The sequence below is a fragment of the Neoarius graeffei genome, chromosome 25 (genome assembly GCF_027579695.1).
Source record: "Neoarius graeffei isolate fNeoGra1 chromosome 25, fNeoGra1.pri, whole genome shotgun sequence".
NCBI classification, from domain to species: Eukaryota; Metazoa; Chordata; class Actinopteri; order Siluriformes; family Ariidae; genus Neoarius; species Neoarius graeffei.
The window spans coordinates 14414394-14427063 of record NC_083593.1 but is presented as its reverse complement, the minus strand read 5'-3'; the positions used below and the strand labels follow the sequence as shown (position 1 = coordinate 14427063).

The 12670-nt window shown below is 42.5% G+C and overlaps 1 protein-coding gene across 3 annotated transcripts in view; it reads left to right on the top strand.

The window, feature by feature from the left end:
• Positions 1-3878: 3878 nt before the first annotated feature.
• The window catches only part of LOC132873303 (metal transporter CNNM3), a 44621-nt gene continuing 35829 nt past the window's right edge, over positions 3879-12670 (top strand). For all 3 annotated transcript variants that reach the window (XM_060908699.1, XM_060908701.1, XM_060908700.1), the window contains exons 1-3: positions 3879-5478; positions 7692-7835; positions 7914-8069. In XM_060908699.1, coding sequence (XP_060764682.1) covers positions 4128-5478; positions 7692-7835; positions 7914-8069 — 1651 coding nt within the window. In that variant the 5' untranslated portion in view covers positions 3879-4127. The remainder of the gene's footprint in view (positions 5479-7691; positions 7836-7913; positions 8070-12670) is intronic.

The following is a 12670-nucleotide window of genomic DNA, read 5'->3' as shown; positions in this document are numbered from 1 at the left end:
TAATGGACCAGACTCCACTTTTGGATCATTAATCCCTTTTGACCGAGGAGCACATTCAGTAAACGGCTGATTCTTCCGCGCTGCACAACTGAGAGACACAGGAAATCATTCCTTCCTGTTGCTGTCAAGCTGTACAATGCCACTGTATAACTGTGGTACACTGTCTTACCATGTATCCTTAACTCAGGTGCAATATATGTATATAGGAATCATAGTATATAAAATCACTTCATTTTGCTTTTGCTTAAGTTATTGAACTTATTTAAATTTATTTTTTTATTTATTCTTTTTTTAAAGACTATTTTATCTTCTATTTTTAGACATGTTTATTCCTTCTTTGATTCAGGAGCTTGGTTGCAAATTTGAATTTCCCTCCGGGGATTAATAAAGTAATTCTGATTCTGAATGCCCTGCATGCATGGTTTTATGTTGGCTTCTGGTACAGCCATATAGTTTTAAATACAATACCTACAGCTAAAGGATGGCACGGTGGTGTAGTGGTTAGCACTGTCGCCTCACAGCAAGAAGGTCCTGGGTTCGAGCCCAGTGGCTGGCGAGGGCCTTTGCGTGGATTTCCTCCGGGTTAGGCTAATTGGTGGCTCTAAATTGACCGTAGGTGTGAATGGTTGTTTGTCTCTGTGTCAGCCCTGTGATGACCTGGCGACTTGCCCAGGGTGTACCCTGCCTCTCACCCTATAGTCAGCTAGGATAGGCTCCAGCTTGCCTGCGACCCTGTAGAACAGGATAAGCAGCTACAGATAATGGATGGATGGACCTACAACTAAAAGCAACTTCAATCTGTAACATGCAGTACATGTTGCAGCCCATTAATACACTTTGTAGTAGATTATTAGATTCTAATGAGCCAAAATAATTGGGGATTGGGCACGGTGGTGTAGTGGTTAGCACGGTCGCCTCACAGCAAGAAAGTTCCGGGTTCGAACCCCGGTGAGGGCCTTTCTGTGTGGAGTTTGCATGTTCTCCCTGTGTCTGTGTGGGTTTCCCCCCACAGTCCAAATACATGCAATTAGGTTGACGTGGGCTGAGGTGCCCTTGAGCAAGGTACCGAACCCCTGACTGCTCCCCGGGCGCTCTGGTGTGGCTGCCCACTGCTCTGTGTGTGTGTGTGTGTGTGTGTGTGTGTGTTCACTGCTTCAGATGGGTTAAATGCAGAGGATGAATTTCATTGTGTTTGAAGTGTGCATGTGACAAATAAAGGTTTATTTGAAATCAGGCTGTTCAGGTGGATGGTAAGAGACATTTTGAATCTTGAGGTATTTCTATTAATGTTTGCTCAATGACTTAAAAATCATTTAGACTACTGTACAAAAGTTTGGGGTCACTTTGAAATGTCCTTACTTTTGAAAGAAAAGCACTGTTCTTTTCAATGAAGATCACTTTAAACTAATCAGAAATCCACTCTATACATTGCTAATGTGGTAAATGACTATTCTAGCTGGTTTTCGGTGCAATATCTCCATAGGTGGGGCGGCACGGTGGTGTAATGGTTAGCGCTGTCGCCTCACAGCAAGAAGGTCCTGGGTTCGAGCCCCGGGGCCGGCGAGGGCCTTTCTGTGTGGAGTTTGCATGTTCTCCCCGTGTCCGCGTGGGTTTCCTCCGGGTGCTCCGGTTTCCCCCACAGTCCAAAGACATGCAGGTTAGGTTAACTGGTGACTCTAAATTGACCGTAGGTGTGAATGTGAGTGTGAATGGTTGTCTGTGTCAGCCCTGTGATGACCTGGCGACTTGTCCAGGGTGTACCCCGCCTTTCGCCCGTAGTCAGCTGGGATAGGCTCCAGCTTGCCTGCGACCCTGTAGAAGGATAAAGCGGCTAGAGATAATGAGATGAGATGAGATGAGATCTCCATAGGTGTATAGAGGCCCATTTCCAGCAACTCTCACTCCAGTGTTCTAATGGTACAATGTGTTTGCTCATTGCCTCAGAAGGCTAATGGATGATTAGAAAACCCTTGTACAATCATGTTAGCACAGCTGAAAACAGTTGAGCTCTTTAGAGAAGCTATAAAACTGACCTTCCTTTGAGCAGATTGAGTTTCTGGAGCATCACATTTGTGGGGTCGATTAAATGCTCAAAATGGCCAGAAAAATGTCTTGACTATATTTTCTATTCATTTTACAACTTATGGTGGTAAATACAAGTGTGACTTTTCATGGAAAACACAAAATTGTCTGGGTGACCCCAAACTTTTGAACGGTAGTGTAGATGAATGTGGTGTGGTGGTGGGTTTTTTTTCCCTCCTGTCTGTCTGTCAATGGAGTGACAAGAGAAAGGAAAAAAAAAACAAGCAGGAATTTTGCAACAGCAGCTACGGAAGCCGAGAGAGGCCCTTCATATAATCCTTTTTTTTAATTCACCCTGTTATCCCGAGATAACGACATGATTAATTCAGGATCTCAAGAAAACAAAACCGTTATTTTGAGATCTCGAGAAAACAAAACAATTATTTCATGATCTCGAGTAAACAGCTCAGAAATGGTTCACTCAGGTGCGCCAAGAGAGGTCCGTGTATCATCCGATCATTCAAGTATTCCATTCAATCTGGAAAATGAAAAAAAAACACTCAATATTTAGCCTTGAACGCATTTATTACGTCATCACAGTCTAATTTCTCGGCGAGCTCTTTTGAGTTGGAAAAAGGAAAACATACACCAATCCCTCATTTTTTTGTCATACAGAAAAACAGGAAAACGAAATATTGTGGTTTTTTTTTTTTCGTTTTCCAGATTGAATGGAATATTTGAATGATCGGATGATACACGGACCAAGAGACTTGTGATGTGCTGACTTTGGGGCTATTTCTCATTCTGTATAGATGCAACTTTGGTCATTAGAATGTCTGGAATAATCGATCACCTAATAAAGCAATATTTTGATCAGGGGTTGACTCGAGATCATGAAATAATTGTTTTGTTTTTACGAGGTCACAGAATAATTGTCTTGTTTTCTCGAGATCTCGAATTAGTTGTGTTGTTTTCTCGACATCCTGAACTAATTATGTCGTTATCTCGGAATAATGGTTTTGTTTTCTCGAGATCTCAAATTAGTTGCGTTGTTTTCTCGAGATCCTGAATTATGTCGTTATCTCGGGATAACGGTTTTGTTTTCTCGAGATCTCTAATTAGTTGCGTTGTTTTCTCGAGATTCTGAATTAATTATGTCGTTATCTCTGGATAACGGTTTTGTTTTCTCGAGATCTCTAATTAGTTGCGTTGTTTTCTCGAGATCCTGAATTAATTATGTCGTTATCTCGGGATAACGGTTTTGTTTTCTCGAGATCTCGAATTAGTTGCGTTGTTTTCTCGAGATCCTGAATTAATTATGTCGTTATCTCGGGATAACGGTTTTGTTTTCTCGAGATCTCGAATTAGTTGCGTTGTTTTCTCGAGATCCTGAATTAATTATGTCGTTATCTCGGGATAACGGTTTTGTTTTCTCGAGATCTCTAATTAGTTGCGTTGTTTTCTCGAGATCCTGAATTAATTATGTCGTTATCTCGGAATAACGGTTTTGTTTTCTCGAGATCTCGAATTAGTTGCGTTGTTTTCTCGAGATCCGGAATTAATTATGTCGTTATCTCGGGATAACGGTTTTGTTTTCTCGAGATCTCGAATTGGTTGTGTTGTTTTCCCGAGATCCTGAATTAATTATGTCGTTATCTCGGGATAACAAGGTGAGTAAAAAAAGATCATACGAAGGGCCTCTCTCGGCTTCCGTAAGCAGCACTGTGTGTGTTTACTTCACATTGCACAACAGGCCATTGTGGGCGTGTCCTTTGGTCGCACAGTCTTCCAAGCTGATTGGTCCATGAAAGACGACACGTATTTCCGTTATTTAAAATAAATAAATAAATAAAAATTCAAGCAACCAGCAACGTTCTTTTTCGTTCCGGTTACTTGCTTGGGGAGGAAAAAAAATATATCAGTTTTTGTTTCGGTGCATGGTTTTGTTTTCCTCATATTTTTGTTGCTGCTAATCCAACATGGCGGCGCAAGCGAGGACGGTCCTGTCGTTGTTTTCTATGGCAACGAGAAAAAAAGTGGTAGGCGGCTAGCCCGGTCAGGGTGTCACATGATTAGCGACTAAACCCGAGCTGTCCGATTCCAATATGTCGGTTGGCCCGCTGGAGCTACGCATCTTGTTAATGATATTGTGGGCTTGTTGGTTCGGGTCTTGTGTGTGCAGCCGGAACAGGTCGGTGCGGGTCCTCGGCCTGCGCCTGGAGAAGCCCAGCGAGCGCGTGTTCATGCGGGACGGAGTCCTGAGCGCTGCGCGGGGCTCCACCTTCAGACTCCGGTTGTTCGGGTCCGACCTGCTGAGCGACACCTGGCCGTGGGTCGCGTTTGCAAGTGGTGCTGAAGACGCTTGTAGCCGAGAAACACGGCGCAATGCTTCTGCTTTCCAAGTGCGTGGAGAGTTTAAAGCGGTGAATGAAAACGAGGGCTTGATACTTGTTTATACTCAAGATAGAACCCGCTCTGAACAGGTAAACAGCGAGGAACTTCCGGTTTCCCACTGCTTGTGCGTTTTCAATGGGCAGAACTGGCAGTCAGTGGGGCAGGATAAGTTCCGTGTAGACCCGGATCTGCCACTTGAATGGATCCCAGCATGGGCTCTGGCTGTAATTATCACCATAGTGGTGCTCATCTGCTCCCTGATCCGATGCCTGAATCTCAGTCTGCTTTGGCTTGACCCTCTGGAGCTTTATGTCCTGCACAGCTGTGGTTCAGAAGATGAGAGACGGCTGGCGAAGCGCCTGGAGCCAATTCGGAGGAGAGGGAACTTCCTTGTGTGTTCTCTGCTCTTCTTGTGTGCTTTGAGCCATTCGGTGCTCGGCGTGATCTTCTACCGTGCCTTCGGATCCATCCTTCCAGCCACGTTCACATGCGCTGTGCTCATATTCCTGGTCGCAGAGTTGTTGCCCCATATCGTAAGCTCAGGTTATGGCTTCTATCTCGCCCCAGGTCTTATATGGCTGGCCCAGAGCTGTTTGATCATCACATGCCCCCTGTCTTGCCCCTTAGGCCTGTTCTTGGATTTGGCACTTGGGCGCGATGTGAGCACTTGCGGCGTGCGCGAGAAGGCAATGGAGCTGATCCGGGCAAACGTGAACGATCCGTATAGCGAGTTTGTCAAGGAGGAGTTTCGCCGCGGGACATTGAGGAGCAAGACGGTGGAGGACATCCTGACTCCACTCAAGGACTGCTTCATGCTGCCCTCCACGGCCGTGCTGGACTTCAACACTATGTCCGAGATCATGCAGAGCGGTTATACCCGTGTGCCTGTCTACGACGAGGAGCGCTCAAACATTGTAGAGATCCTCTACATCAAGGACCTGGCCTTGGTGGATCCTACCGACTGCACGCCCATGACCACCATCACAAAGTTCTACAACCACCCGCTGCATTTTGTCTTCAATGACACCAAGCTGGACGCCATGCTTGAGGAGTTTAAGAAGGGTGATTTTTTTTTTTTTAAGTCAAGCTCTGAAAGTCTAGGATGGTGTACGGTCATCTAGGTAACCGGGTCCTGACCATAAAGTCTTGCACATTGTGTTCCTCTACCCTACTACACACACTTCAACTTTAAAGGAGAATTGAAGTTATTTTTAAACTTTTTATTTCTTAACGTGTTATTCAGTTACTTTTTCGGTTTGAGTAACCTTATATTGTGACTCGTATTGGCAACTAATTGCAATTAAATCTTATACTTATCGGCCTATTCGTTTTTTAGCCATGTTGAATTTAGTTCGTTTGGTCCATGGCAGGCGTCGCTTATCTGCACAATCTTCACGAGACTTGTGCGAGACTTTGAAACATGAATTGTCAGCCAGGTGTCAGTGCTGCCATTTTGAAAACTGTTTTCCAAACGAAGTATTGCACAAAAACGAGTTTAAATGACGATTCCTGCCTACTTTTTTCAAACTTTCCTGATTGCTATCAAACCAAACAAAACTTCCAGCTTGATTACATCAGCGTTCAAAAGCGCGTTTTTTGACAACCCCTGTGTCCGAAATCGCTCCCTACTCACTATATAGTGAGGACACCATTTTGCAGTGCTGTCCAAAACCTTAGTGAGGATTATTTACACCCTATATAGTGCACTCAAAGTATCCCACAATGCATCACGAAAAGTAGTGTACAACTGATGGTCACTAACCAAAGCAATATATCCCATCATGTGTTGTGGTCGCGCTGAAAGAAATCAAATTAAAAGTCTCAAATTTGATTTAAAAGAAGAAAGTATTCAACCTTGATTTAAAAAAAAACTGAAAGATGCAGGTACTTTTGTATTGATTTAATGTGGGAAATGCGCTCAGTATAATAATGTCTCATCTCATTATCTGTAGCCGCTTTATCCTGTCCTACAGGGTCGCAGGCAAGCTGGAGCCTATCCCAGCTGACTACGGGCGAAAGGCGGGGTACACCCTGGACAAGTCGCCAGGTCATCACAGGGCCGACACATAGACACAGACAACCATTCACACTCACATTCACATCTACGGTCAATTTAGAGTCACCAGTTAACCTAACCTGCATGTCTTTGGACTGTGGGGGAAACCGGAGCACCCGGAGGAAACCCACGCGGACACGGGGAGAACATGCAAACTCCGCACAGAAAGGCCCTCGCCGGCCACAGGGCTCGAACCTGGACCTTCTTGCTGTGAGGCGACAGTGCTAACCACTACACCACCGTGCCGCCCATAATAATATGTATTTATCACAAAAATATATGCATGTATTTATTATTTTGAAAACCCACCAGCCGACTGATCCGGCACGTTTTAATTGTGCGACAGTAATGACGTAAATACCAGCACGATGGACTAGTGTCTGAAAGGTTTTTTTGGTTTGTTTTTTTTTTTCTTTTCTTTTTACCAATGAGCTCCCTATATAGGGAGTGGGAGTAGTGAACGAGCGAGCGATTTTGGACACGGAACGTTGGCAGATGTTGGTTGCTTTGATTTCCGCTGTACGTTTTACTTCCGTCCTACGATGTCTTACACAGGTCTCAACGAATCTCGTTTACGGCCATTGCTTTGACATACGGACTGATATATTACATAGCATATTTCAAACACTCATAACGTGCTATAGCAGCGACAAAATAGCTGTCAAAAATGCATTCCTATATTTAATAAAATGAGAAATAGAATTTTGATTTTTTTAAAAAATTGTCTTCAGTTCTCCTTTAAGAAGGGCTGTTTTAGATGATTAGTGGAATCCGGTGTGCAGGGAAAACACTAAACTGTGCAGGACCAGGGTTCGAGACCTGTGATTTTTAGGTCATTGAAGATGATGATGATGCCCTTTATTGTCACTAGTCACATGTACCAGCGAAATTAGCCGTCAACCTGTCCGTACATATACAACATACAATTGACATAGGGTAGACGGGACAGGAAGACGGGGATAAAGATAAAAAGGAAACACAACATGAGGAGATATAAGGAAAAAAAGAACCACCCCCCCCACCCCCCCCCCCCCCACTATGATTATGTGGTAGTCGTGCATCACCGTAACTGTGCAGTATTTCTAAAGATGAATTGATGGATGATGATGATGTTATATGTCAAGATGTTCTCATCTGACTAAATGCGTTTGCAAATTAAAAAAAAAAACAAAAGTCATTGAAAAGTACTCCACTCCTGACAGTGTCTTGCTTCTCTCAGGAAACTCTCATCTCGCCATAGTGCAGAGAGTGAATAATGAGGGAGAAGGAGACCCCTTCTATGAGGTGCTGGGTCTGGTCACCCTGGAAGATGTGATTGAAGAGATCATCAAGTCGGAGATCCTGGATGAGTCTGATGGCTATAGTGAGTGTCTCAGATGTTTCCTGATATCTGAGGTCTGAAGGCATTGCTTTATTCCTCCTTGCGTTTTTCCTCCTACAGTGAACATGAAAGTGAAGCATCCTCTTCCCCCACTGGAGATTCCTTTGGAGCCCCGTGCAGTACAGGAGTTCTCTCTCTTCAAGCTACCCGAAGGCGAGGTGAAGACCCGCACATCTCCTCAGCTTCTACTTGCTACCCATCGCTTTCTCTCCAGAGGTCTGAGCATTGTATTTTTGTGCCCGTTTTTGAGTTCTTGTCGTGCTGTGCAGCTATATTGCCGTTCTGCCTTCGTAATCTCACAGCCTGTTTTTATTATTGTAGCCCAAAACTTCCTACTTTTACGCTGTTGGTTTTTGTGTGACTTTCTATTAATTTACTTCAAAAATAATCAAGCACCTTTTTTTAAAGACCGTGAACCTCAGACTTTTTAACGACCCAGTGATTTGTTTCCTGCTCATGATGTGTGGCTTGCAGTGTTTCAATACTTGTCGGTGCATCAGAAACACCGTGGTTATGTACAACATATTTTACGATTGGCCTGCATTAATTTCTAAAAATGCATTTGTTGGATCGTGTTAATTCCATGATTAATAGACCCCTTGCGCATGACGTCACGCATCACGTGATAATTTCACCTGGAGGGTGAAACAGACACCGTTTTTCGTCTAAACAAGGCTTAACCTGCCTTAAATATGGTTCATTTTTGCGCTGTTTTTGGTTTGTTCAAATCGTTAAAAGGTGTTACCGTCTCTCCGCTATCAAGAAAATTGTTAACAAAGACAAGCAAATGCTTCAAGAACAACGAAGAAATGAGTGATCTAAAGAGAATATGATGAGAGGAGCTAAGCCTGAAAACTTCAGAGAGTTTGTAGTGTTTGTTTTATTTCAGGTAAGAAGTTGTGTATTTAAAAAAAAAAAAGTCATAAATGAGTATGGAAGCGTTTTCATAAGAATCTCGTTTTATTTCTGCTTGCATTCAAGTTAGCTTCTTCTTGAAAGTGTTTTATTTTCTTACAGGTGAAGCAGCTTCCTTATTTGACGCGGAAAACCCAGATTGGGCACCAAACAAACAACTCTGATATAACTCGGTTTAACCCATTGACGCCGGATGCTGCGTCGCGCAACATTGCCCCTACCGCCGGTTGTTGCATAACGCAACATTGCCCCAAATGCTGGTTGCTGCATAACGCAGCATTGTTGATTTATCATTATTTTCAAGACGCATGCCAGATTTTTTTTTTTTTAATAAAAATGTGTTAGTGTTAATGCTGAATGAGCATGATCCAATAAAAGCAGAGAATTTTATCTTTTAAATGCAACTTATTTCATGTCTTTATGTGCTTCAGAGGCTGAGATATTGAATTTTTCATAGGTGTTTTCAATTAATTATTTTTATTCCAGAAAACCCTCAGGCAGATGGGGACCTTTTCTAAAAACTGGCTTAGGCATTTGCAGACGTTTTTTTGCAGGCGTTTCAGGCGTCAATGGGTTAAAAAAAACAAGAAGAAACGACATGCGCGATTATATCCTGAAAGAACAGAAAAGATTAAGAGCAGAGAGCGCTGAAGCTTTGTTTCTGTTATCAGAGGAACCCAGTCCTGTGCGAAATGTCAACATGAACCTACAGTTTCAGAGAGTTCTACACAAACACACTGAACTTTAGAACCGCTCCATGCATGTGAAATGGAAATAAATCAACTAAGGCAGGAAAAACTATTTCGGAATAAATGGTTACGGTCAGTTGCACACTTCTCAACCTGTGTGACTCAGGTCTGCCTTTTGACTAAAGGATAAATGAAGAGGGAACTGAACATTAACTGTTGATTGAAATTGTTGTTATAAGGGTACCATTGGAATGTGCTGGTTCTGTTAGCATTTGTAATCATTGTATCATTCACTGTTAGATAAAATCTTATGGAATCAATTTTGTGCCAAAATGTTCATACAATACTTTTGAAATATCAAACAAAAAAGACAAATCAAAATACAAAAAAAAAAAGTCAATTTTTTTAGACTGGCAAACAAATTATTCGTGTAATCGTGCAAAATATCAGTCTATTACTCTTCAGAAACCTTTTATTTTTGTTCCGTGTCTTTCTCAGTTTTGTTTGACGTAATTTATTTTGGTTGCGATTCCAGCTTTCTCGTTTGCGCTCCCTGACTTTTTGCTTGCAGTTTTGGCACAAACTTGACGTGTGGGTGGGCTGTCCAGGAATGCATTCCCATTGGCTAACTTGTGTTTGACTGACAGCTACGCTCAGTGATTCCCCCGGAGGCTGTTGCGGCCATTTCCTACTCGGATTTTGGCGGACTGTTTGACGAGTGACGGATCCATTGATGGTAAACAAGGATCGAGTGGACTTCAGTGGCGACTATGATATTACACTCATCACTCGTCAAACAGTCCGCCAAAATCCGAGTAGGAAATGGCCGCAACAGCCTCCGGGGGAATCACTGAGCGTAGCTGTCAGTCAAACACAAGTTAGCCAATGGGAATGCATTCCTGGACAGCCCACCAACACGTGAAGTTTGTGCCAAAATTGCAAGCAAAAAGTCAGGGAGCGCAAACTAGAAAGCTGGAATCGCAACCACAATAAATTATGTCAAACAAAACTGAGAAAGACGCGGAACAAAAATAAAAGGTTTCTGAAGAGTAATAGACTGATATTTTGCACGATTACATGAATAATTTGTTTGCCAGTCTAAAAAAAATTTACTTTTTTTTTTGTATTTTGATTTGTCGTTTTTGTTTGATATTTCAAAAGTATTGTATGAACATTTTGGCACAAAATTAATTCCATAAAATCTGACCATATTGTTTGAAAGTTGAGAGCAAGATATTATTTTACAAATGATAACACTTCAGATATTGTTTTAACAATAATAAGTATCAATGTATAAACGATAGAGTGCAGGTAGCTGTGTAACTAGATGTCCTTGGGGTTGATGAGACATGGAGGGGCGGGAATACCATCTAGCCCACGGTTCAGGTCGGAGTCCTTTGAGAGTAAATGCTTTGGCTTTCATAGCACTCTGTTCCCAAAAGCCGATGTCAGGAAAAGTTCTTTCCGCGAAGAAGGTTTTCTTGCTTTTGTAATTTTTTTAACTGGTCTTCTGTGTCGGGACTCTTCGGGAGTAAAAAAAAAAAAAGATGCATTCCGACATCTATGTAGCTAACGCTAAGCCACAAATCTGCACCAATTGTTTTGAGGAATTTTGTACGGATCATAACCACTAATAAACTAATTTCTCCGTATATCTATCCTTTGCGTCTTACTGACGAAGATTATCCAAGCAATCCAGTAGTAGAGCTTTTTTTTTTAAGCTGTAGTTTTCTTCGGACAAACAGCAGCCGACGTCGGACATCTTCGCTTGGCTTCAGTATGTGAACAGGGTTCGCTTGTCCCCCAGGATAAGGGTAGCGACGGTTGCTAATGTCAGTGTGACGCCAGTGCAAGAGGTCTATTAAAATACCCATAGCAATTCTCACAAGGGCTTCCGCAATACCAACTAAGACATTTATTGCACCTTCGCACACATTAACCAGTTTGCCAAATTTTAGAGTAAAATTGATGATGCTTTTGGTTTGGTGAGTAAACCAAATGGGCAAAAGTTTGGTGAACAAACCAAGCTTTCATTCGTGGTCAGAAATGCAGTGTCAGGAGTCAGTTAGTTGTTCGACCTCTGTGTGGTGAAGATGAGAACACAGTAATCGCGCTCGGCTGCCGACCAAAACGCGAGACCATCAAAGCGAGGTGGTCTCAGTGCAATGGTTTTCAGCAAACTTTGCAAGTTTGATTGCAGTGAGAAGAGATTTGATTTTAAATCAACCCAACTGTAGGGAGTGAACCAAATATGCAGTGTATTTTGGGTTATGGGCAGGGTTTTTTTTTTGGGGGGGGGGGGGTAGGTGCAAGCTGGTAAACTGAGTCATAGTAGAGAGCTGTAGCGCTGCACACAGGCAGTGTGTTTCTTGATATTTGGACCCACAAGCAAAACTAAAAGCTCGGTTCACAAAAAAAAAAAATTAGCTAATCATTTACTGGGCTTCAACTCCATTTTCAGTGAACCTTTTTTGTCATTTTTTTTCAATTGGCAAAGGTCTTTCTTTTTAATCTACGTGTTTCTGAGCAATGAAAAGAGTTTTACAAGTAGGTTTTCAATCCTACATGTCCCTCAGGCGGCTACTTTTTTTTGTTGAAAGTTTGTAAAAATAGGATTTTAACAGGTAATATTTAAGCTTTATTTTGTCTGCAATAAAAGAGGGACTAGTTTGAGATTATTAAACCACGTCAAGTCTCGTGCTGAGGGGTGTGTGGGGGTTCTCCCCCCCCCCAAAAATTTTTTTTTCCAGTTGAATTAGTTGGTCTTGACTGATTTCAGTGCATACCACAGGGATGAAAGTCTTCCGGATTTACCCGGAAATCCAGATATTTGACAAAACTCTTGAAAATCTCCGGTTTTCCGAATGGAGAAATTTATTTTTCGGATTTTTCATGTTCCTAGACGCGGCGTAACACTTCGCATCGTCCTTGCATGGGCGCGGACCTTAAATAGCCCAAACATAGTTCATTGATTAAAGACAGGTGTTCTTTGTTAACGGCGCGCGTGCCGTAGCTCATTAGGCGCGCAGGACTGACACCGTTCTGCGCAAGCGCAACACAATCGCACTAGAAAGCATGTTCAAGCTGCCAGTGTAGCTGCAGTCTTTTTAGTTGTGAATTACGAATATTTCCTCTTGTGTTAATAATTGGCCATGTCAAAACAAGCAAAACTTTCCTCCTTCTTTCGACGTGAAGAGAGGTAAGCAATTTATT